The sequence below is a fragment of the Anarrhichthys ocellatus genome, unplaced genomic scaffold (genome assembly GCF_004355925.1).
Source record: "Anarrhichthys ocellatus isolate YVR2014 unplaced genomic scaffold, GSC_Weel_1.0 scaffold11, whole genome shotgun sequence".
Taxonomy (NCBI): Eukaryota; Metazoa; Chordata; class Actinopteri; order Perciformes; family Anarhichadidae; genus Anarrhichthys; species Anarrhichthys ocellatus.
This window is the reverse complement of record NW_022280041.1, coordinates 1874765-1899675: the sequence shown is the minus strand read 5'-3', so window position 1 is coordinate 1899675 and position 24911 is coordinate 1874765. Positions and strand designations below refer to the sequence as shown.

The following is a 24911-nucleotide window of genomic DNA, read 5'->3' as shown; positions in this document are numbered from 1 at the left end:
TCGTCCCTGTATCCACAGAGGATGCTGTCTCCACTGACTCCACTCAGAATGTTGTTTGTGGATTTCAGCTCAGCCTTTAACACGATGTCCCCCATGAAACTGATACACTAAGCTGGTTATTAGACTTCCTCACAAACAGACCCACCTCCTCCTGTCTAGTGTTGGACACCGGAGCCCCCCAGGGCTGTGTGCTCAGTCCCCTCCTGTTCACGCTGTGCACCCACGACTGCTACCCCAAACATGAAGAGAACTCAAACAACAATGAGGCTTCATATAGAGAGGAAGTCAACAACCTTGCAGAGTGCTGCTCAGAGAACAACCTGCTGCTCCTGTCTCCTGCCTACATCAATGGAGCTGAGGTGGAGCAAGTTGGCAGCTTTAAGGTCCTAGAACCAGCATCCCAAACCACCCGACATGGTCCTCAGACATCTCCATCCTGGAGAAGAAAGCTCATAAACGGCTGTATTTCTTCAGGAAACTTAAGAAGGTTAAATTATCGTGCCATGTTCTTGTTGACTTTTACAGAAGAGCAAGGACAGGACAGGACACTCTACAGCAGGTGATTAAATCCCCCAGAACATTATTGGTACCCATCTACTGAGCATCAGGGATATTGGTGAGAAGAGGAGCCTGCGAATATGAAAAGAAAAACACCCAGCCATGACCTGTTCACCCTGCTGCCGTCTAGAAAGAGATGCAGAAGTATCAGCTGATGAACACCAGACTTCAAAACAGCTTCTTTCCTCTGGCAGTGAGACTCCTGAACTCATCCTCCATATACTATAATATAGGTTTTTTGTAACTCAGCGGTTCACCAAACAGGAAAATAACAAAGTCAAACATACTATTGTTAGAATGATACATAAATGAGTTACAACATGAAAGCCTGCCTGGTAAGTCCAGGAGACCACAAACTCTTGAATTCACAGCTGACACGTAGTGACTCATCAGAATGAAACAAAAGAGCTGCCGGGATTTATAACGGAAGTCATATTTCGTAATAAGTGCAGTAAGGGGGGGGGGGGTAACAACAAGCATTACAAGAAGAAAAAACAGTAAAATGATGATTTGCTGAGTAAGGTTTAGACAATCAGGAATCCACATACTGGCAGTTTGAAACCACACACATGCAGAATGTTTGTCAAGTACAAGTTCAATGTGTCTGTAAATGTGTCTTACTTTGTAATGATTTCACAACAAATATTGTTGAAATGATCAAATGTACATTGTTGATTTCACAGACGGCTGTAGGTCGCCATTTAGAAATGATTCCTGATCCTCTGCTGGAAGGACATTTTAGCATCTGGACCTCTCTGAGTTTTCATTGGATAACTTATAAGTCACATGTCTGAAGCATAAAGCAACTAAGATATAAGAAGGCCCACAAGGGGGAACTCCTTAACTGTTGTCAGGTCTGCCACTGTGTGAGTGAGCAGGTTGTGCCATAAAGTCCTCTGTACTTTAGCTGTAAGGACAACATGAATAACATACAAACGTCACTATATTGGTATCAGTTGAAATAAAGAATTCACTCTTTGTCAACATTAGAAAGAAATTGGAAGAAGGCACATCATACAACACATCGCATCTTAAATAGGACTACTGTGCAAAGTGGAGATTATTGTAATAAATGTTACAGCCTACTCCTCCTACTGGTCACGTGAGTCCGACCAACGGTGTGCCTTGCCGGCTTCTTCCCACCTTTCATTCAAACGATTGGCTCTCTAGAGGAAAGCAGCTCGTGTGTACAGGTGTTGGCTGAAGTTTAGCCCTGTTCTTCTTTCTAGCGACGCGTGACAATGGCACTAATTACACTCTGTGCGCTCGTTGTAGTTTTTTTCTGCCGGATGCCATTCGGGAGAAGCCGCTGTGGCAATAATAGGAGACTCGGTCAACTTGACGGCGAGGAAGAGCTGGGAGAGAGAGAAGATGGGAGAAAGGCGGAGAACTTGTGTTTGAACAGGAGCGAGTATCCGGGCTCATCAGAAATGGGACCGGGTTTGGGGAGAGGAATGTATCCGTGTCACCGGACTGGTACGTGACTGGAGACTTGTCTCTGACTATGGAGAAAGTGAGGACGGGGGACCGGGGTGTCTACATGTGCTACACCGTAGAGGAAGATGGAGAGAAACGGAGGGGAAATCCTCCTGCTGTGAGGATGGAAGTCACGGAGAGAATCCTGGAGCAGAACACAGCACCGACTGAGAGTGTGAGTGCCCCTCTTCTTCACAGGTTACACCTGTTATCATGCAAATAAGTGTCACCATTCATTTGAATTCATTATCTTTTTCCTCTTGTCCCCCTCTGTAGCCAAATCAGAAACCTGCAGAGAACGTGATGTGCGAGGGGACCATTGTGGCCATAGCAGGAGCTGTGCTTATGGTTTTGATGGGTCTGGGACTGGGAGCCCTTTACTGGTTTAGATCCCACAGATCAAATGCCTCATCTGGACCCGATGCTGAAAGCTCAAATGTGGAGATGCAACCACTTAATGGGAGCGCTCCTCCAGGATCTCACGTTAATGGGGGGCCATTGGTTCAACGCCAATACTAAAAGGGGCCGGGTGGGGGGGGGGTGATGAAACACTGTGTGACTAATATTTTATTAAATCATTAACTTAATAATGCCTTTGCACTATTGCACAAACTGTTTGTCTGCTTTGCCAATAAATTTGATTCAATTATTTTTAAAACGTCATCTTTTGGTCATGTTTTTAGTGTATGTGTGTGTGTGTGTGTGTGTGTGTGTTGTGGAGGGGGTCGAGGAGGGGGGGCTCACCTAATGGGCAAAGTTAATTAATTCAAAAATGTAATAAAACTAATAACATTGCAATTTAAAATATGAAGGCAGAATATGCCTAAATAATATGCACTTCCTGTTGATAAATCCGTTGCTGCATTACAAATACAGTTTATTTGTAATTCCAGATCATTTTGAAGATTGTTTACCAAGTTGCTGGCGTACAATTTATTATTTCAATAATAAATACCAATACAGTTAATGTATATCTGTGTATTTATGTGTTACATTCTGTTTTACAAACTTATAGAAATAATTGTTTAAATCAAGCTGTTGCCTTTAAATTATGATCCCAGTCGCTTCGGCTTATAGCTTATTAATTAAACAGTGGTCTCTGACCGGTATCGATACTCAAAGCCCAGTTACCATGATCAAAAAAGTTGTAAAAGAATATGAAAAGTACTTGCCTCACATCTGTGGCCTCACTTCTTCGCAACTAAAAATGTAGGCTGCGCCCCCAAAACAGCGCAGCAACCTGAAAGAAAGCCACATTAAATCCGTTTTATCAAAGCGATCTGATTTACTGTTTCCAAAAGGTGTGCGACATAAAATTGAGCCAGATGATCTGTCATCTTAACGCAGATGAATCCACGATAAGTTCTGCAGTTTGCTTTGACAAACATGACTGCTGGCAAGTGTCAGTGTTGTGTTTGCCCAGGGAGGGCACGCGCGCTCAAATGTGTGTGTGGGCAATTATTCATTTGCTTACAGCCTTTATCATCTCTATTATTGAGGTAATCGCTCCGACATTATCAACAGTGTGACTTTTTTGGTTTTTTTTCCCCACACGCTCTCAAATCTTAGACACTCTTGCATAAGCAAACAAAGCTCCATGACTGCTCCTCGATAGATTTAATCAAACAGTTCAGGTTGTTTTTTTTTTTTTTTTTATAAAAATAATTTCATTCGCGTTGTTTAAGAGAGCAGAGCTTGTGTTTCTAATGTGATGGGAACATTACTACGTGTTTTTATACCATTAAAAAAACATTACAGAGCCTAAAAAATCGGTGGGAGCAATTTCTTGACCAATTAATTCATTAATTAAATGTATTGGTTTTGCCTTTAAAAATATAATTTCAGAAGTGATAAAGGTTTTCCATTAAACATGCGCCGCATTATGATGCTGTTAAATGGGAATTATGGGATTATAGCAACACAGCTCAGAGTGTCAGGTTCCCTTAATTTCATCTCTCCACTGCACAAAGGTTATGTAATATCACTTTAGGGTTTCTGCATGAGATAGTACCCCACATTTATTAAACTGCGGCCTAAGGAGAGATCACGTTGACACAAGGAAGTGTGAGATAACAGGTTCATATCAAATTATCGCCACGCATTCCGTTAAATCCAAACGCTGATTAAGGACAATGTGAAGTACAATGCATTTCAGAAGAAAAAAAAAAAATCTAAAACCTATTCAAATTCCTTCTTTGTTTGTGTGAGGTAAGAAAGAGCAGCAGGTGTTTAGTGAAACAGCCTATTGCTCAATGAGCCTATTGGTGTTTGTAAGGAAGGCAGCGCCTATCAGAGGTCCGTCTCTTCAAACAGTGACACGTTTACCCTCACGCGATACTGGCGGGAGGGACAATCTCTGGCACACGCCCCATGGGACACTCACCATTTGAAGAGAGCTCTTCATAGAACACGGACGCCACTGAGCAGACTGACAATGGACGGGCTTATATTGGGCTTTCTCTTGTGTGTTGTCACCCATGTTTTTGGAGAAGGTGTCTATGTTATCAACGGAGATCAAGTCAAGTTTCCAGCAACTGAAAATTGCCAGAAAGAAGGAGCAACACTGGTGCACCGGCTGAACGATATCAGCACCCGGCCGGTGGCTCAGTGGGATGATGGGTGGAAGCCGGGATCAGGTTACGAAAACCGGATAAGTTCTAACAAGTCCGTCATCTTCAACAGTGCAAACATCAACGACAACGGACTGTACGAGTTCACCTGCGGCTCCAAGGATGAGCGCATCCAGCTGCACGTGGTGTTATTCACCGACTCATCGGTCACTGAGGGTGACACGGTCACGTTTCCGTTCTTCAGCGTGACGGCAGGAAAACGTGGGAAGTTCACGGTGGAACGAGACGGAGAGCCGGTGTTTCAGCTGGTCTTTCTGTCCAGGGTCATGACCCGCGGGGCTGGATTTGATGAGAGAGTTTCTGTATCACCTCGGTGGGAGTCGCAGGGTGACTTGACGGTGACGTTGAAGAGGGCTACGACTAGAGATCAAGGTGATTACCTTCTTTACGTTCAAGATAAAGACAATAACGGACCAAGGGAGGATCTGTCTGCTGTGAGGCTGAGAGTCACCGAGAGAGTCCCGGACCAGACCACCAGCAGCCCGCCGCCTGTATGTGTGAGTATATGAGTTATGCAGAATGTCCAGAATAATGTATCCTATATTATATTATTGTATTATAATAAATAATGCTTCATCATCACTTGTATCAGCTGGTAAAGGTGGAGCAAAGTTCAGCTATTGCTGTGTATTCCCTGGGATCAACATTAAGTCATAGTGTGCTGATTATATTTCGTATTACTAATATTAATTTGCAAAGTAGCTATACCGGATAAATGTAGTCGGCAAGTAGTAAGTGTACCTCGAAGTTGTAGTGGAGTAGAAATACAAAATGTACTTAACTACTTATGGCCTACGCTGTTACTGCCGTCACGTGCATTCAGTGCAGCGTGTCACGCATCATTTGACAAACATTGCATCACTGTACGTCTAATTTAATTCTTCTTTCCTCTCATTCTCCGGTTTGTAGCCGACTCAGAGCGTCACCGACGAGACCCAGAAGAGGACTCTGATGACCGCTGTCAGCATCACAGCAGCCGTGGTGTTTATCATCACAGCGACTGTATGTGTTCTGATCGGCTGGTTCATGAAGACCCACTCCTCCAGAGGGACCCCTGGACCCGGTGTTGCTCGATGTTCAGATGTGGGTCTGGAGCTACTGAACAGTGGCCCTCCTCGTGACCCCCCTGAAGCCGATGAGGGCCGCTCTTTAGAAGGTTCTCACGCAGAGTCCAACGTCTAAAGACATCCAAACGTCTTTTCGACCTTTCTCCTGAAAGCACAGCTGTCTATGTATTTTATGTGCACGGAGCATGGAGGAGGAGCAACTGCACCAATGTTTGGACAATTGAATGTTTTTAATATATATGAAAATATAGTATGTTGGTGCAATCCCCAAAAAAATAATTTAATTTCAAACCAAATTTCTTTATTTCAATCTTACATTTTCAACAAAATAAAATGTATTTTAAAGAATGTTTACCTTCTATTGTGTTAATGTGATGTACTACGTGTCTTTTTCAAGCTTTCAGCATATTTATTGCAGATCAAATCCGTGGAATTTGTGTATGGCAGACTTTTCAAACTATTTCAGCTTTTTTTGGGGGGGGAAATAATAAATAAAGTGTTGAAGATTATCCATAAAAAGTTATGTTATGTTGAAGGAAATGATGGGGCAATAACGAGACAGTCAGATTTATGTGATCCTCTCATCTTCCTCCCTCCGCGCACACAGATCATGGCAGGTGACACTACCGCGTCATGACAGGTGACAGGCGTTTCTTTCTTCCGGGATCTAGAGCCCGGAACCTGTCAGAAAACGATCAACAACACACAACTAAATATTCTGTCACTCAGGACACGGTGCAACGTCACAATAGCGTCTCCTTTTACCGTGGGTGACTTGAGATGATGCCATTTTACTTCAAGGTGCACGCGGCGTGGGTTGGAGTCGAACGTGGAGATGATTTAATCCAATTATAATCCGCCAGCTCAGTGACAGGAGAGTTTAGTTGTTCATTGATGAACGGAGACGTCTTGTAGCTTGTCTTCATTTAAGGCCTGAATACTGACTTGTTTCATGCACATTTTTAATCACGTCCATCATTTTTTAAATTTCAACGCAAAATTTGAATATTTACAAACCTTGACACGTCCGGATATTTCACGAGAGCGAGCGCGCACAAACACTTCTTCACCTGTGGACAAATGTCAACAGTTAATCCCGCCCACACTAATATTCCAGACATGTCATTGGCCAGTAAACAGAGCTGGGCCTATCCGGGCCTTCTCTTGAGCACTTCATGGGTTTTACGCGCATGACTTTAGGACGAGGATACAATAAAATAAAGAAAAGACTGTCGGAGGGTTTCTCATATACAGTCTATGTGTCGGACATTAAATATATGGAAACACTTTAAATTGGCCTTTTAAAAGAGGTAGGAGGTCGGATGGAATTTTACAGATACCGGTCTGAATTGTAGAAATTTACAGCAGTATATTTGATTAACTATAACTGATAAATCGGCATACTTTTAGAGGCGCTAATTTGCCTACCGCAATATTATACTTCGTGTTGATATCCCCCAAGGAACCTTATTTCTTAACATTATTATTAACCCCTTAAAAGAATAGAGTGACAAGGCGCATATTAACGGGATTAAAATCCATCAATGTTAACTTTTTATTTTATTTTTTTATTTTATGTTACACTAAAATATTATAATAACTATGACTCGTTATAAGTTACGAGTTTTAATATATGAAGACATGTTTCTGATTAATTAAACAAATACTTTTAAAGGGTATTATGTTGCAATTTCGGAGTGGAAACACATTTTTGCACAGTGTTGCAACAAGTTGAGTATTGAGCAACTTTAAATCAAAATAACTTGTCGTATAACAATACAAGCCTGTGCATAAAGAATGATACTGGATGGATAAAGACATTGTGTAAATATTTATTAATGCACTGATCAGCAGATGAATCAGAAATCTGACAATATGGCTGATTAGAATCATACGTACACATGATTTTATTCTTTTTCCACATTAAATTAGGATTCAGTTCAAATGCGGTATTGTACACAAAACACCAACAGGTGGGAAAAGCTACAACAGATAAATTCTACATGTGTTACAAGTCGGTTAAGATAAAGTGAATATAGAGCAAAACATTGTTAATCTGCTGTTACAATCCTACAGTTTATATATGATGTTAAATGATTTAAATTCAACAGAGGAAATGTCTGCAACGAGAAGATATCTGATAAATAACATAACGGAAAGATCAGACAAATAGGAAAGTAAAAGATACAAAACATTGGCAATATACAGCTTGTAACAGAAGACACAGTATGAATGAAATGAAATAAGGTGTCATACATGGAAACGTCATTAAAACCTAAACAAGAGCATCGTATGTTTCTCCCTCGCTGTTTCTCATCTCGTTTTAAAGGGGATATGTTACACAATATTTAAACAACACCAACCTCATGTTAGTGTGAGACTCCTCCTGGCTCCTCCTGCTACCACCTCAAGCGTGCAAGTTGTTTTATTAATAGAGAAAGAGAGTTTTGTTCTTTTGGATCGCTGCTTCTTTTTAGAAATACTTTTTCCCAACAATACAAACAAAGATCTGGATTTCTGTTCTGGTATAAACAGCCGAAAGCAGAACTTCCTCCACTCCCTCCCTGCCCCATGCGTCGTCTTCACCGCCCCTCCCCTCAGTGCACCAGCTCCAGCTGGCTGGTGGAGAACGGCAGCACCCCGCTGACGTAGTAGGCGATGCCCAGGGAGAGCAGGGCGATGACCACCAGCAGCAGCAGCACCCTCCAGAAGCCCAGGTCCTCCACGAACTCCTGCCAGGTGGTCCGGAAGCTGGACAGGACGCCCTCGCTGCTCTGCAGGTTGGGGTTGAGTAAGGAGTGGCTCTCCATCGCGCTGGGACAGACAGACGGAGGACATCACCGTTACAAACAGGAGCTCTACTCCACCTTACACACACACACACACACACACACACACACACACACACACACACACACACACACACACACACACACACACACACACACACACCATCCTTCCTCACACTCTCACACATGTAGTTCACCTCTCGCTGTCGGCCATCTGCATGGTCTCCAGCTTGGAGTGGGGTCCCCTGTTGAAGCCCTTCACCTCCTGCTCCTCCAGTCCTTCCAGCAGACGGATGGCGTCCTTGTTGACGCCGCGTCTCTTCGCCAGCACCAGAGGGGTGGAGCCATTGTGGTTACTGTTGAGCAGAACAACCGACAGACACTGTTAGAAACGAAGGACAGGCTGTAGGAAATATCAAGCACGGCTACTGGATAAAAAGGACGGACGGACGGACGGACGGACGGACGCACGCACGCACACACGCACACAGCTCAAAGGTTGTGGCAGATAGGAACGATTTCTGACAAGAACCATCAACAATAACTTCTTCTGTGATCACAGCTGTGGTATGTGGTTTGTACACTCACCACATTGCAGAAACACTTTCCACTCATGGACACACCTACACTGCTGAAATGACTTCACACACCATGTTGGTTTATGTTTGCCTCTTATGTTGCCTTTTAACGCATGACCGTGCGGCCCGGTTGATTTTTAAAAGGAAATTGCACAGAGGCAGGCGTATGCATGGTTTTACAAGTCTGATTGTTTGTGTTGGCATACGCCATTGTCAGCTTTTGTGCGCACGTACACTTTTAGTATCTATCCTACACACCGTTTTATACCCTTACGTATTTCCTTTCTGCTGATATTCCAGTAAATCATTATTATTTAGGGCATAATGAACTGTTGAAGTGTTTGAATAGCTTGAAGGAGAGGATGATTTGTTTGAACAGTCAGAGCTTTTGTGTAACAGCACACACACAGTGTGTATTTAGCAGATTGAGCATGACTCTGATTAAACTGACTCTTTAAATGATTAAACTGGTTGACCAGAGCTGCTGTGATACAGCTTCTCCATGTTAAGGGATAAACACCGTGGCTGTCTTTTCATTGATCTATTAAGGGAAACTAAGAGACTCATACGGCCTTCTGAGCACACAACCCTCCTCTGTTGTGAGGAGGGATCTACTTCTTTAACTCCTCAGCCTTTGAATAAAATGACAGACTTGAGGCAAATAGTATGAGCCCACTGTAGAGACAATACATTTCACACTGAGCGTGCAGACATGTCATTGGCACAACTAGGCCACTGTAGCAAGTGGAGAATGCAGATTCACTCTTGAGTAAAGAGGCGAGTTACTTTACAACACAATTCAACATCCAAGGTGAATCCCCTGAGAGGAATGTGGTGCTGAAACACACACACAGTAAACCGTTGTCTCTGCCAGCACCAGGCTGGATGCACATCCGGACGCAACTAGGTCACATAACTCAAAGTCACAGTGTAATAATTGCTGCACATAGCCACCTGTGTAGGCGGAGTGTTATGGGAAAAATACAGGGCATTGTGGTGTCCACCCTCTCTGTTATCTACCACCGGGGTGGAAGTTGCCCAGCAAGCAAACCCCCCCCCCCCCCCACACACACACACACACACACACACACACACACACACACACATGCATCGGTCTACATGTAGCATTAGCTGCCGTTCTGATTGACTTGCTTACATGTTACGCACCAGTTAGTGCGCCAATGGTAATGTGATGGATTAAAAAGTCATCATTCAACATCATCTTCATCGCCGAAGCATCACATTTCCTACCAGATATCGATCTTCAGCCCGTTGGAAACCAGGAACTGTATGGTATCCACATGACCACACAGATGGAGGGCCGTATTTCCTTGAAAATCCGTGGCCAACAGATCTGCCCCGAACTTGTGCAGGAGGCGGCATATGTCCACATTCCCTCGGGCGGCGGCTAGGTGCAGGCCGGTGCGGCCCCGGTTGTCCCGGATGTTGGGGTCGCATCCCGTCTCCAGGAGCCGCTTGGCGAAAGGCAGGTCTCCATCGATGCAGGCCTGCAGCAGAGGCACGTTGGTCTGCGACGAGTCGTTGATGAAGACATAGGACATGTCCGAGTGGGTGTCAGAAAATTCCAGCGTACCTGCATTGAGGATCGAAGAGGAAAAACAGGACATGTGTTTCAGGGTCAATGTCAATGACGATTATTAGCACTGAATAGTAGACATAACAATACACATATTCATATTGAACCGTTCGGTACGCATTACGAACCGAACAATACGTTTGAATAATACTGTTGCATTTGAAAAATAAAATATAGCTTAAATTGTGTGAAATATAATGTTCTCTCGGTGGAGCCACTGCGCTCAACAAGGCAACCCACCCGATGTAACAGACAACGTGCTTTCTGACACGCCCACCACGGAAGAACAACTACACTAGCGCTCAACAAGGCAACCCACCCGACGTAACAGACAACGTGCTTTCTGACACGCACACCACGGAAGAACAACTACACTAACGCGACACTAAGCTAGCGCTAGGGCATTTCTTGCCAACACAAAACTGGCATACTACGCAGTAATAATAATAATGTATTCACCTTATTTAGTGGGCCTGGACACACTTGACCAACAACCACTTTGTGGTCTGTGTAACACTAGCCTTATATTCAGCGACCATATTTATCGGTGCATTTTGTTACCTTAAAGTGGATGAAATACTGTGCATTGTATTTCACTTCCAGCTAAGTAATGTCATGTATCACTGTACATTAGTTACCACCTAACTATACAGAATATTACATTATTGACAGAGAACATTACCAGTACACATAACATTATAAACTCTGCCCGAAACACCCCTGAATGTCCTTTAAGACGAAGTGACAAAAACATCTGAGGAATCCACGTTTAGCCAGTGTAGCTAACATTTTATAGCTTTTTGTAACGGATAATTATGTGTTAGCTAGCTAATGCAGCTTCAACTAGCATGCCGTGATGAAGCTGGCAGCAACGTTAAATCATAATTTATTTTTATGACATACTCGACTCTTAGCACACAGCGACATTACAGACTGTAAAAGTTACCCAAAACAAACCGTTAGCAGGTGATAATCTTGACAGCTAATGAAAAGAAGCTAGCGGAGCTAATGTTAGCTAGCAGGCTAACGTTTTACACACACCGGAAACAGATTAACGCGTAATTTAACAATCGTAGAAACGTGCACACAAGCTAAACAAGTATTTAAGAAGCTTTTGTGTCCGTCAGTTTCATTAGTCACCTGTTAATATGTTCCCAATATGCAGAAAAAAATACACTTCGCTCTTCTTTGAGCTAAGGTTACTAGCAGTGTTGTTGTAATGCTGAGCTTCTTCTGTTTACCAAACCACCGCACGGCTTCTGTCGCCACCTACTGGCCTGTATGTGTCATGACAGGGACATGACGTTCATTTAATTTAAAGAGTATTTTTCTTCTCCAAATCAGGGTTTTAGCTAAAAAAAATGATCACACCGTATTTTATCAAATTTTCCTTTCTACATTTCAGTTTATATTTTATTATTTTTATCCCAGTCTACCTCAGTACTATATGTTTACTTGCAATATTGTCCCGTGTATTACTATCATTATAATCTTGGAAGTTCATTCCAGGAAAGGAAAATAAAATTACTTTCTGTTTAAAACAGATATATTGCACACATTTTAATAGTATTTTTCTATATTTTCACTGTGAATTTTTTTACATTTTATATTTATGTTTTAAAGTATCACTTTTTCTTTTTATGCTTATTGTTGTTCAACAAGGCAAAGTCTTTTCAAGTCAATTTCGACCTGCACAACAAAACATGTTTCTACAAAACATTCAAACTGCTCCCATAAAACAATACTCACGTTTTATGTCAAATAATTCTGCGTTAGACATTCTCAGTTAGTTCAGAGACTTTATTTGAACGTGTGTGAGCACAGAAATACACATTACAGTAACAGCCATGTTATTAATGTTGTTATAGATCCTCTTTGAGGAAAACTGCATTTCTTCTCTGTCCCTCCGGGCACTAACAGCACAAAACATTTCAACTCTTTCTGAAAACGGGCTAAAGACCAAACAGACAATAAAAACGGTCGATGCGTCTGTTAAATCATCAGTGGTGAATATATTTTCCATATAAAAACAGAATCCTAAAGGCATTTGTTTTGTTTGTTCCATAATACTTAATGTACACATCGTTATCTGCCCATTCCCTCCCATCTCAGTAAATAAAGCCAGAGGATAGTATCATGATTTAAGTAAAATAATTACAATCGAGAAAAAAAAATGAAGAGAAATATGAAATGAAAAAGAAGTAAAATGTGGCATAGTAATAGAATCAGGGCTACCAGCAGAGAGACAGAGCTATGTGCTAGACACAGTGGTCATAGTGGTTACAAGTCACCCAGTAGCTTTCACCGTCCAAGGATAAGGATACAAGGAAAGGAGGCGAGACGTTTGATTTACATCGAAAAGTCAACGCAAAAAACGCTAAATTCCGTCATAAATATGTCTGTAAAATCTACATTTATAGACAGAAGATAAGTGACGGCTTCCTTATTCTTATCCAAGGACAGAGAAAAGACACATAGACTGTAAAAATAATATATATATAAAACGAATAGCTTTATAGAGTTTTGCTCAAACATACTTTGGTGGGAAATACAGAAAGCATTATATACAGCAATAATTAACAATCTGTCAGAGTGTGTGTGTGTGTGTGTGTTTGGTTTCCTGTTGCCATCTGAGTAAAGTTTGGTCACAAAATAAAGATGAAAGCCTGTGAAGGTGGAGAGGAAATATGCCCCTTGATTTGGTTTATTGTTCTAACGCATGTGAGTTCACATCAGTGCAATATATGTGTGTGTGTATAGTCACTCCTTACTGCGGCTAGCTGTTGCAGGGATTCAGTTTTAGCAATTTAGAGGAAAAGAGCTGCGGGGGGGGGGTTCTCTTTTAATCGCATGTTTAATATTTTAAAATATTGTCTTTCAAGTCAGTGAGGGTTGTTGTAGCACCAGAGGGTCTTATTGTGAGATGTACAGAGAGCACGGGCGTATGAAGCATGAAACATGCGGACTGCAAACTATTTAAATCAACTTGTGGAGAATTGCAACTTGCTTAAAAGAATAAAAATGAAGACAGTGGACCTTAATTTGGCTTATTTTTTTTGATATTTCTCACCTGAAAATATATTTATGTTCTTAGAAAGTCAAATCAAATGAGCAAAGATGGAAATTATAAAGAGGATATTGGAAAAAGCTTATTGTTATTTTCTGCCCTAAAAGTTGCTGTTGGTCTGGTATCTGATTTAAAATGTTCAGTATTGACTGAACAAGTTGTGTTCCACCACTAATTTGCTTGTAAATTTATCAACTCTCTCTATTCTTTACAATTTTCTCTCGTGCGTCTGATGCTTTACATAGAAAATGAGGTAAATTCTGTACATCAGCTTGACAAAAAGTTGCACGTAGCACACTGATAGCTCACTTAAATGCTTTTAAGCAGGTTATTTGATTTCCGTACCTTTATGAAATGATTAATTTCTGCAGCTTTTAACGTGACACAATCTGTGACATCACCGCAGTAAAAGTGGTCGTAGCCGGCAGTAAATGCAAAAAGAAGAAAAGCTTCATGGCGCCCGCTACGCTGAAAAATTCGTGTTTTGAACCCGAATCAGGTGATTCTGCTTCAGTTAGATCAGCTCACAAAAGTTAAGACCTTTAGATTCAACCAATTCTCAAACACACCAAAGCTGGACTCAACCGTCTGAGCCGATCACCTGAAGCAGACGTCCGGCCCTGATGTGTAAGCGGTGCAGTGCCAAACCAGAGCGCCACTCTCCGAGGTAGCCGAGAATGACTCTCGCCACAAACCGACACAAAATACAGAAGACAAGACACAAAATAAACACTTAAACAATAGCACCATTGTCAGTGATAATCTAGAGGAGAGCGATGGAGCTCTGCTCTTTCCATTTCCTCACTCAAACTCTCGTTTGTTTTTCTTTTTGTAACAAGCCATTCGTTCCTAAAAGGGATCAAAATCTCTAAAAAAAACGGAGTCGATGTCGTTCGACTCGATTCTTGAGAGAAGCAGGAGCGGGGCTCGTTTTCAGTCAATGTTCTTTTTATAGATTTCTTTATAAATCATCTCATCCTCCGTCATCAGCACCTTTTCCTTTGAGGTGTTTATATGTCACCTCCATCCCTCCGCTCCTCCTCCTACTACAAGATCTTGCTGCAGACTTGGCAGCGGCTGACTCTGGAGCGCTCCTGGCCTCCCTTCAGGGTCTCCTGCGCTGGCGAGTAGACGAACTCCTGGCTGGGCTCCACGGTGGTGAGCCAGAAGCTGTACTCGTTGGCGAAGAAGTGGCAGCTGCCCTTGGCCCCGTTGCACTCGATGAACGGCGTCGCGCGGAAATCCTCCAGGCAGGAGCCGGGAGACTGCAGGGACTGACCGCCGCCCTCAGCGCCGGCTGCCGTGTGCTGCACAGGAGAGGAGGAAGGTTACGTCTTTATTTGAGTCTGAGCTGAAGGATTTTCCGGTGAACCTGCTTGATTTCATCGGATTTTGCGCAGAACCCTACATTTTATTTGGAGGCCTTAAAACGAGAAATTGGTTTGTTAGTCTTGAGTTTACCATGAGGAAGGAGTATCCTATCCAGAGACTCCTCCAGCCGGGAGGACAGGTGGGGATGGCCATGTCCTGACTGTGGACCGCCACAGGTTGAGACGGAGCCTCACACACAGAACACCTGGATTGTTCATTGCAAGAGGAGAGAGAGATTCATGTAATATACACACAGGTGTGGTACATTTACTTGTGACGCGAGGGGTCCCAACCGGGTGCCAGTACCTGCTGATGTAAGGTTGTATCTGCTGCTCGACCACAGGCATCATGGGTATGGGTGCGGTTGTGGAGAGCCAGTAGGATTTGTCGTTGCGGCTGGCGTAGTAGCAGACCTCGTTGGGGGAGCAGTAGAGGAAGGGGATGGTGCTGAACCTGGGGAGGCAGGACCCTGGCTGACCTGGAGACACAAAGAGAGAGAGGGGGGTGACTCTAATATTCAGTTGTCGGGTAGAAGTATGGGCAAGAAAATCAAAAAATCTGGTTCTTTGCAACGGATTGGATCTGATACAACATGCTATCTTTAAAAACGTCTTACTCTTGAGCTAAGCTCTGCCGGAGTTTTGCATCTTTGTCTCAGCAGGTCATAAATTAAGATAGATGAAGACTGAATAAAAAGTGTTTTTCCGTACCGAGGTCCTGGTTGTGTGCTTTCTCCTGTCCCTCCACGAACAGCAGGCTGTATCCGTCCCACAGCGTGGCCATGCCCTGAGGACACATGGGGACCTGGGCGTTCTGGCTGTGCTTCACCAGAGTGTAGCCGATGCTGGAACTGCGGCCGATGCCGCCGGGAGAGCCGGGACGACCGACTGCACCGGTGGGACCTGAAGGAGAGGAAACGAGGAGAAAGTAGACCCAATATGTTTTATTTAATACTATTTTTTAATAATGTAATAGTAATGTCCCATTTCATATGAGGTGAGACGTAACAATGTCAGAAGTCTGATTACTTCTTCTATTCGTCACAATCATTATTACTACTATAAAATAATAGAGGATATAATATAAAACAGATGTTATTATGTTTTCTACCAACTTTAAAAGGGAAAATTTGCCACATTTGTCATTTTCTGCTTCAGCATCTGAGACAAAACTGTTAGAAATAAGCTTCATCTCCGACAGACTGCTGACCTTGTTCTCCAGTGGATCCGGGGAAACCGGGGGGTCCGGCGTCGCCGATAGGTCCGGGAAAACCAGGAGATCCGGTCCTGCCAAGTTTACCCACAGGACCGAGATGACCTTTCGGACCTGCAGCAGGAGAGTCCAGACAGCCATTTAGTTTCATGTCTATTTTCATATTTGTTCATTTTCTGTCTCTCTGTGCTGTAAAACACATTAACTGTACTTTAGTCAATCACAACCTTTATATATATATATATATATATATATATATATGTATATGAAATGAGAAGATCGATACAACTCTCATGTATGTCTCAAAGATGAAGCTAGAGCCACCAACTGGTTAGCTTAGCTTAGCATAAACACTGGAAACAGGGGGAAGAACTAGCCTGGCTCTGCACAAAGGCAACAAAAAAGCTCACTGATGAACACGTTACATCTCATTTGTAGATTTCTTTTAACCTTTCGACAGAGCTAGGCTAATCTATTATGCCTGTTTTTAGCCTTTATGCTAAGTTAAGCTAACAGTCCTCATATCTAACGCTCAGATATGAGAGTAGAACTGTTGGCGCATTTCACACAATACCCCACCATTCCTTTAAATACCACCAAAAATACTAAAACATATGTCTCCTTGAAGCAAAGGTACCGTGATTTAGATAAAAACAGATATTGGCATTAATGATAAAGAGCTATAATAGTAACCAACAGTGTCTTCAACATGCCAGAGATCATTTGAAATGTCACCGCTCACCTGGGCGTCCAGGCATTGCAGGCAGACCAGGTTCTCCGGGGCCACCGGAGCCGCCGGCTCCCCCGGGGAAACCCATTTCTCCGTAGATTCTCGAGGGGGGGAGCACCGGTGGCCGCGCGACTCCTGGGATTCCCTTACGACCTTGACGGCCTGGAGAGCAAGGCACGGAGAGAGACAAGGAGGGAGGACGGGGGAAAGGCGGAGGGAGAACACAGGGTGAATGTGAGGAAATAAAAGGTACCATCACAATCTACTGCTACCTGTGGAAAGACTAAAGTCCTCCTACCTCGTGTTCCCTTGGGTCCTTTGTTACCATAATAACCAGGGTCACCGGGGAAACCGGTGAGACCAGGACTTCCGCTGTAGCCGGTCTCACCTCGTCCTCCTGAAACGCAAGGACACAATGTTGTACTTTATTTCTTAACACAAAGAAATACAACGTTTTCTTGATTTCACACTGTCATAACTTTAGTTTAAAGGCGGTTTGGGGCCCCAATTCACCTTTGAAGTTGGAGCTGCCGGGGAGTCCGGGGCCTCCGGGGATGCCTGGGTCTCCTTTCCTGCCGGGGGAGCCAGGGAAGCCCGGGAGCCCAGAGTCTCCTCTGTCTCCCTGGGCTGTGCCTGGACCAGGCGGGCCGGGGGGACCTGAAGGACCTTGGCGACCTGGAGGAGAGAGGAGGGGAGAGGGTTAGGAGGGGAGGAGAGGTAATAAGGAAAGGTAAGGAAACAGGAGAGGAAATTGGGTTAAGAGAAAGAAAGGAAATGACAGGATAGGAAACTAAAAGGGAAGGAAAGGAAAGAAAACGAGGTTGAGAAAAAGGGAAAGTAACAGTAAGAAAAGGACATTGGACTGAGGAAATGTATTTACCATAATCTCCGTCCAGTCCAGGGAGACCGGGGTCTCCAGAAGGTCCGGGAACATTTGACCCCACAGTGGGACCAGGAGGTCCAGGCAGACCAGGGAACCCTACTCGTCCAGGACCACCTGACACAAAAACAAACCCGCAGTCCTTACTTTGATGCCGTATCATTAAATATATACTCAGTGAGCATTTTCAAACTTCCTTCATCTCACCTGAATCTCCTCTCTCTCCCTTCGGTCCGGAGTAGCCTGGACCTCCTGGATAGGAGACGCCTCTCTCCCCCTTAAATCCTGGAGCACCGGGGGAACCTGGGCGACCTCCCGCATTCCCACCTGGATCCACAGACAACACAACCTTCAACAGCAGCTCATCTTCAACATTGTGAATGGTTCAATTGTGGATGTATAATCTTGAAATTAGAGTTTCTCAAACTTCTCAGACCATGTATTCCGATACCAAACCAAACCCTCAACTGCAGAGCCACTTGGTCTCTGTAAAGCTGTATGTTTTTGTGAGTTTGACTCTGTCTCAAGCTTCTTGAGGTCCGTCGCTGCAAACCTCATGTTGTTTTAAAGATACTGTGGTCAGATAGACTTGAGCAAGTGCATGTTCTACATCCTGGTCTCCAGAGTTGATCCATTTGTTTGAAATGGATCAACTCTCTTCTGACTCTGTCAAAGTTCCACATAAACTGCCCCGGACCACTAGAAGTATGACTCAGGTCCTTGCCTGGGGTTCCAGGGAGGCCTTTAGGTCCACCAAGGCCATTAAGTCCGTCCAAACCAGAGGATCCGGGCAAACCTGTAAAAACACAACAGAGTGTTTGTCTACAGAACCTGCTCGTATTCTTCCTTCGTCGTGTTAACTCGTCTCACGTGGAAACAAAAAGTTCATATTTCTCTCACCTTTGGCGCCAGGACCTGCAGGACCTCCAGGCAAACCAGGAGTCCCGTCTTCTCCTCTTCTTCCTGGGTAGCCGGGCTGGCCCTTGGGCCCGGGGAAACCATGGGAGCCTGCAGTGGAGACGGGGGCAAATGTGTTACTGTCTGAGTCTGGCTCTCTCTGTCTGGTGTCTTGAAGGAGGTGAAGCGGCCTCTCTCACCCATTATTCCAGGCCGCCCTCCTTCACCAGGACCTCCCTTCGCTCCGGGGAAACCTGGACCTCCCGGAAAGCCATTGTCACCGGGGGCGCCATCGATGGCGCGGCCACCTGAAGAGAGATCAGATGTTGGATATCAGATGTTTTTAAAGTGGTGGGAAAAACATCTGGTAGAACAGGGGATGAATAACACCAGACGTCAACACACAAGCGTGAATCAGTTTAAAATAACAAACAAAAACGGCCATTTTTTCTGTTTTATAATGTAATCAAAATACATAACCGGTGTCTAAAGTTAAGAGCACTTTGAAGGAGCAACTGTTGGACGTTCCAGAGGAAAGGTACGGTGTGGTTGTGGTGAGTCTTACCTGGGAAACCTGACTCTCCTGGCTGGCCTTTAGCTCCTGGACCTCCAGGATAACCATAACTTTCTCCGGGTGCACCTGAACATGTGAGTCAAACGATGGATCTATGAATCCATAAACAGATGTGATAGATATTTTTTTGGGGGTTTGCGTGATATTTACACTCACCTTTTCCACCGGAACGACCAAACTCTCCAGGGTTGCCAGGAAAACCAGGCGCACCGTCATCGCCCTGAAAGAAGGCGTCAGAACTTGAGTCTCGCTGGTTGAACTTGTTGCATGTTTACATTTTGTGAGTGTGTTTTTCATTGTGTTTTTTTACCCGTGGTCCTGACATGCCGGGGAATCCCATGATTCCACCTTCTCCCTTCGGCCCGGGGTAGCCTGGACTTCCCGGCGGCCCGGGGAACCCAGGCTGTCCCGGCTGTCCTTTACTCTGCTCAGCGTATCCGGGAAGTCCAGGCAGACCCTGACGACCAGGCTGACCTGGCAGACCCTTGTCACCTGAAGATTTGATCAGATTATGTGCTTTGTTGGTTTTACTGATACAGTCTGTGGCTCAGTTGTGAATACAGTAAACAGTAGTGTTACCTCTGGGTCCGGGGAAGCCAGGAAGGCCGCTGCCTCCAGGTGTTCCGGGTTCACCTCTTTCCGCAAACTCTTGTCGATGAGGAGGAGCGGGCAAACCGGGGAGACCGGTGTATCCTCTCTCCCCTACAGAAGTAAAAACACATTGATGTTAGCGTCAACGAAAGAGCACCAGGTTTTCTTTAAAAAAATCTAAAAATTCAGACGGTGATTGGTCACATAATGCGTGACGAACGCTTCCGTCAAGAAAAACTAAGCTTAACATTTTGATATTTCATCAAAATCACTTCATGTCTCGTCATCGCCTCGTCTTAGTCTAAGAAAAGCTTGCTTAATTGCTCAGAGTTTTACTAAAGGAACACTGGTTGTTTCCTGTTCTGGACACTCTACCTTTCGGTCCGGGGAATCCGGGACCGCCGGGGAGTCCGTCTCTTCCGGGGCCTGCAGCCCCTCCTTTCGCTCCAGGAAACCCTGGGCTTCCTGGTCGACCTGGTAGTCCGGGGAAACCCGTCAGTCCTGGGAAACCTCGTTCACCTGTGGAAAGAGACGCAGAATCAAAATGTTGCTGTGACAGCGAGGAGACGTTAGAACATTAACTGTGGTGATAAACAGTAGCTCCGGCTAACCCTTCCTTCCTGGGATTCCTGGGATTCCGTCTCTAGTTCCTGGTCCTGGAGGTCCAGGGGGTCCCCTAGACCCTGGTGATCCAGGGGTGCCGGGCTGTCCTGGGGTTCCCTTCATTCCTGCTGGCCCCGGGAAACCTGGGTCTCCTCTTTCCCCTTTTCGACCGGGGAAACCTGGCGGAGGACGGATGATGACGGGACACGAGACGGACAAAAGAAAGACGGAGAGCTTTAGTGAGACACGGGTCCTGATCTACATTATAAATGGACACATCTATGTGAAAAAAACTGCATCAATAACATAATAAAATGAAAATATAAACATAAATTCACTTATTCAGACATAAAACTCACTAAAAGCCAACAAATATAAACTTACCTTTTTTTAAAATAATAAATTAACTTACCTTCAACACAATTCATTTATTAATAAATATAGCAATTTATAAATTTATAAATTTATTTTTATTCTTAACACACATATGTTGCTCTACATTGTTTCATTGCTTTGGTTAGGCTGCAATTGCACTTGAACAGATACGAGCACGTCGTGGCTACTTGCACAACATGCAGTGATTTAAATGTTTAAACGTGTGCCAGATCATATCTTTAATATACTGAAATATTACATCGGATATATTTTAAAACTCAAGTGCAATTCCAGACTGAATTAGCGAAGTTTAACCGCCTAAAAGTTTGTTTGTCCGACAGCATAGCGCACTACCACTACTGTTAAAAAGAGAACTCATTTTCATCACATCCATACAGCTACATTAGATTGTCATGACGTGTCACAAATCTGGGACAATGCAGAGATGAGTTGAAAATTAAAAGTCCTTTTTTTAAGGGTGAAGAAGAAATGCCTCTAATATTGTTAGATAGCACTTTAGCCCAAATCTTTAGTAGCCACACGAGCCTATTGAAGCGGTAAACACAATCAGGTTACACTTCAAGGTGTACTTGAACTACGAGCGTTAGTGCTGGCTGCGGAAATAAAACAAAAAACATCAACTGTCACATTTCTTGAGAACTTTCTGATTCTGAATCTCTCACAGCTAAAATGTCCATCTGAAGCCATTTATCTGACCATTAATCAAGCAGTAAAATTGTATTTTTTGTCGAATCAGCTGTCCTTCAGTCGGGTGTGATACATTAATTTCAATGCAAAATGTTCATTTTTGAAGAAAACATGGAAAAAATAGAACAAAAATGTAGGTTATTATCATTTCTTCCCTCTCCCTCGGCAAAAAACACAAATTGCACTCGGCTGCAAAACGTAACATAAGCAAAATATCTTTTGTGGATTGAGACAGGGTGAGCAGCTGGTCACACCCCACTGACGCCAACATGAATCTATGGAGATGGACATTTTTTTGCTGCACAGGTGAGAAATGGAGAGCGAGCAGACACTGTGAGGAGCGTTGCAGTGAAAGCGTTTGGTCTAGTGCACGAACAGCAGGAGGAGGACGGAGGGATGGAGAGCAAAGTGTGGACGGGTGGACGGGTGAGTGGTGGAGAGAGGGTGTCTCACCTTGGCAGCCTATAACGGAGTGACCCAACACCAAGAAAATGATGGAGGGATGATGAGAGGATGGATGGAGATAATGGTGGTGGTGTGAAGAAAAGGAGGGAGGAAATGAGGAGGAAACAAAGAGAAATACAAAACAGGAAGAGAGGACATTCTTTTGATGCAGAGTTTAAATAAACAACTGGAACAAAACAGGCAACTGGTGTGTGATTCGTCAACGGAGGATTGTGAAAGAAATACAGTGAAAAAGGGTAAAAGTGAAAAGAACGAGGAGTGAGAGACAACAGCCAAGATCTAAACTAAATATACGTTTTCTTCTATAAATCATGCTAGAAATGACTCTAGACAGACAAGAATACAATGTCCTGCAAAGTTAAACAGAGGTCTGGTGAGACATGGACAGAGTTACTGGACCTTTCTCCCCTCACCTGGTGATCCGCTCAGTCCGCTGCCGCCAGGAGCTCCGGGCCGACCGGGGATGCCGAAAGTCGGCTCACCTGAAAGGCCGGGAAGGCCGGGGATACCGGGAAACCCGTCAACGCCGCGCTCTCCCTTCAGCCCAGGGACACCGAAGCGTCCGTCACCACCTGACGGAGGAGGAGAGACAATTACAGCTGCTGCTGTTTCTTCTTATCCTACTACGACTTCTGCTGCCAGTACAACTACTAGTACTACTCCTAATACAGCTACAGCCTGTTAGGTACAGCTATCTGTTACTAATACAACAGTCCTGCAATAAATCCTCCCTTTATGGAGATTATGATCTTCACTTTTAACTGTTTTAAAAGGGTGGTCATTCAACTGTAACTGTCATTTTGGAGGATGTAGTTTCTGCTTTGAAGTAGCCTGCCCTCACTGATATAAATGGGGTGGACTAAAAAACAGAAACGCCTGATTTAACACTTGTGGATCCCTCTAATTTTAACCCTTTAAATGCAAGATTGTCTCTGTCTGAGACCCACCAGGTGATCCAGGTCCTCCCGGTGTCCCGGGCGGGCCCTTGTCTCCAGGGGTTCCTGGTAAACCGTTCTGTCCGGGGCCACCGGGTGTGGCTCCCAGTACCTCTCCGGGCTGACCTTTGGCTCCAGGACGCCCTGGAACACCATCCTTCGCCCTGCCTCCGTCAAAACTCTGTCCTGGAGAACCTGGAAGTCCAGGATCCCCTCTGGGTCCGGGGAAACCTGTTTGGAGGAGAGGGTAGAGGAAAGGTTAGAGGTGATGGATTGAAGGCAGAATCCCTTTCATTCGACCTGGATGACAAATAGTTCAGAGACCACGCTGGTTCACCTTGTGGTCCAGGTCGGCCTCCAGAACCTGGGTCTCCACTCTCTCCTTTGCCACCGTCAAACCCGGGACGTCCCATGTTTCCTGGGAAACCTGGCTCACCTTTAAGACCTGACGGGCGCAAACGGGTACGACTTCAATTATGAGGATGTTTTATTGAGTTTATTTATAAGAAATAGAAGTGAATTGAATTGTTAGCATGAAGTAAATCAACGCTTTTCACGTTACAATATGTTACAAGTGGCATAAATTGACACTAATCTATTCTTAAGAACATAAAACATGAAATAAAAAAGCTCATAAATCTTATTTTAAGAGAAAAACATTTGAAGCACAATGACATTCCTTCTTAAAATGAGACATACAAAGACAGAAGCACTTTGTTGAATCGTACCTGGTCGTCCAGGTCCACCGGGGTAACCGGGGTCTCCACCCTCGCCGGGTATGGAGCAAGGTAACACTGTGCCTGGTAGCAGTCACACGCAGGTTAGCAATCACACTTTAAACACTCTGACAGACACATACAGTGACTACAAGCGGCTACATCTACGTGCCCATTATGCTAAGCTAGAGCGGGCAAAACAACACTAAATGTAATACATGCTGAGGAACAATGAGAATGCTAAACACAATAGTTCTTTAACATCATTTCTCAAACAGTAAATTCTTGTGAATATCTTGATTGTCTGTCGCCTCCATTCACCCCAAATGTTCATTTAGGTTAATCCAAGTTGAATCATGGGTATTATTGTTGTTGTTGTTATGTGTGTTGTATTTTGAATGCAGTTAGTAGCAAAATTCATCACAATTAAGAGCGGTTAAAAAATAAATGAGAGCATGATGGATAAACAATTAAGAGTTCAAAGCTATGATTTAAATTTGGTGTTCTATTATTTCCATATATTCTCCCCAAAAAAGCACGTAGCGGAGGCAGGGCTTGAAAACATGCGGCAGGTTTCAGCAGCTTTGATCGGAGGAAGAGGAGAGTAAACTGTCGCGTGTCTCTGCCTGAAATGTGACCGTCAACCGGCGGCTGACTCGGCCGGAGTGGAGTCCCTGAGGTTGCAAAGGACTACATTTCCCACAGTGGTCAGTTCAAATATTTGCCATCATCAGAGACTTCTCTATGAGTGACGTTCGCCAGGCATCATCTAATGGTAACGTTTGGTGAATTTAGGAGAAATCGACTAATTCTAATAAACAGAGCAGTCTCTAGCAGGCTCTTTGGTTCAAAGTTATCAAAAGCAACATCTGCAGAGGAAAGGAGAGCTTGTCTGCACGTCTACCAAAAAGCTGTAAATTCTGTTCCCCCCGGACTCGTTACTCTGGCTGGTGGATGAAAAAGTTAGTTACCCACCCGTTCCCTCTCCGGCGTCATTAACCCCTGCACAGCTGTTTTCACCTGGACAGATACACATGCACAAGGAAGAGAGAGAGAGAGAGAGAGAGAGAGAGAGAGAGAGAGAGAGAGAGA

At 44.1% G+C, this 24911-nt stretch overlaps 3 protein-coding genes across 4 annotated transcripts in view; 1 reads left to right on the top strand and 2 right to left on the bottom strand.

Moving 5' to 3' along the window:
• Positions 1-4464: 4464 nt before the first annotated feature.
• Positions 4465-6017, top strand: LOC116385295 (uncharacterized). Its single transcript, XM_031850604.1, has 2 exons — positions 4465-5161; positions 5574-6017. Exons 1-2 carry the CDS (start codon positions 4469-4471, stop codon positions 5844-5846), a joined length of 966 nt encoding a protein of 321 aa, XP_031706464.1. The 5' UTR covers positions 4465-4468; the 3' UTR covers positions 5847-6017.
• Positions 6018-7547: 1530 nt separating this feature from the next.
• On the bottom strand, positions 7548-11954 carry LOC116385532 (ankyrin repeat domain-containing protein 46). The gene is made up of 4 exons (XM_031851071.1): positions 11836-11954; positions 10350-10692; positions 8718-8876; positions 7548-8545 (listed from the first exon to the last, which is right to left on the bottom strand). Exons 2-4 carry the CDS (start codon positions 10658-10660, stop codon positions 8329-8331), a joined length of 687 nt encoding a protein of 228 aa, XP_031706931.1. The 5' UTR covers positions 10661-10692; positions 11836-11954; the 3' UTR covers positions 7548-8328.
• Positions 11955-13663: 1709 nt separating this feature from the next.
• col4a6 (collagen, type IV, alpha 6) overlaps positions 13664-24911 on the bottom strand; it is a 94601-nt gene continuing 83353 nt past the window's right edge. The window contains exons 25-48 of one of the 2 annotated variants that reach the window (XM_031851557.1): positions 23832-23903; positions 23441-23548; positions 23116-23334; positions 22582-22740; positions 22157-22165; positions 20629-20799; positions 20393-20536; positions 20006-20128; positions 19737-19918; positions 19583-19646; positions 19418-19492; positions 19053-19160; positions 18856-18963; positions 18680-18751; positions 18163-18282; positions 17956-18072; positions 17589-17750; positions 17374-17472; positions 17088-17237; positions 16343-16459; positions 15844-16035; positions 15440-15611; positions 15224-15338; positions 13664-15069 (exon numbers count right to left, since the gene is read on the bottom strand). In XM_031851557.1, the coding sequence (XP_031707417.1) occupies positions 14809-15069; positions 15224-15338; positions 15440-15611; positions 15844-16035; positions 16343-16459; positions 17088-17237; positions 17374-17472; positions 17589-17750; positions 17956-18072; positions 18163-18282; positions 18680-18751; positions 18856-18963; positions 19053-19160; positions 19418-19492; positions 19583-19646; positions 19737-19918; positions 20006-20128; positions 20393-20536; positions 20629-20799; positions 22157-22165; positions 22582-22740; positions 23116-23334; positions 23441-23548; positions 23832-23903 (3119 nt within the window). In that variant the 3' untranslated portion in view covers positions 13664-14808. The remainder of the gene's footprint in view (positions 15070-15223; positions 15339-15439; positions 15612-15843; positions 16036-16342; positions 16460-17087; positions 17238-17373; positions 17473-17588; positions 17751-17955; positions 18073-18162; positions 18283-18679; positions 18752-18855; positions 18964-19052; positions 19161-19417; positions 19493-19582; positions 19647-19736; positions 19919-20005; positions 20129-20392; positions 20537-20628; positions 20800-22156; positions 22166-22581; positions 22741-23115; positions 23335-23440; positions 23549-23831; positions 23904-24911) is intronic. The other variant, XM_031851558.1, reaches the window with a different exon arrangement.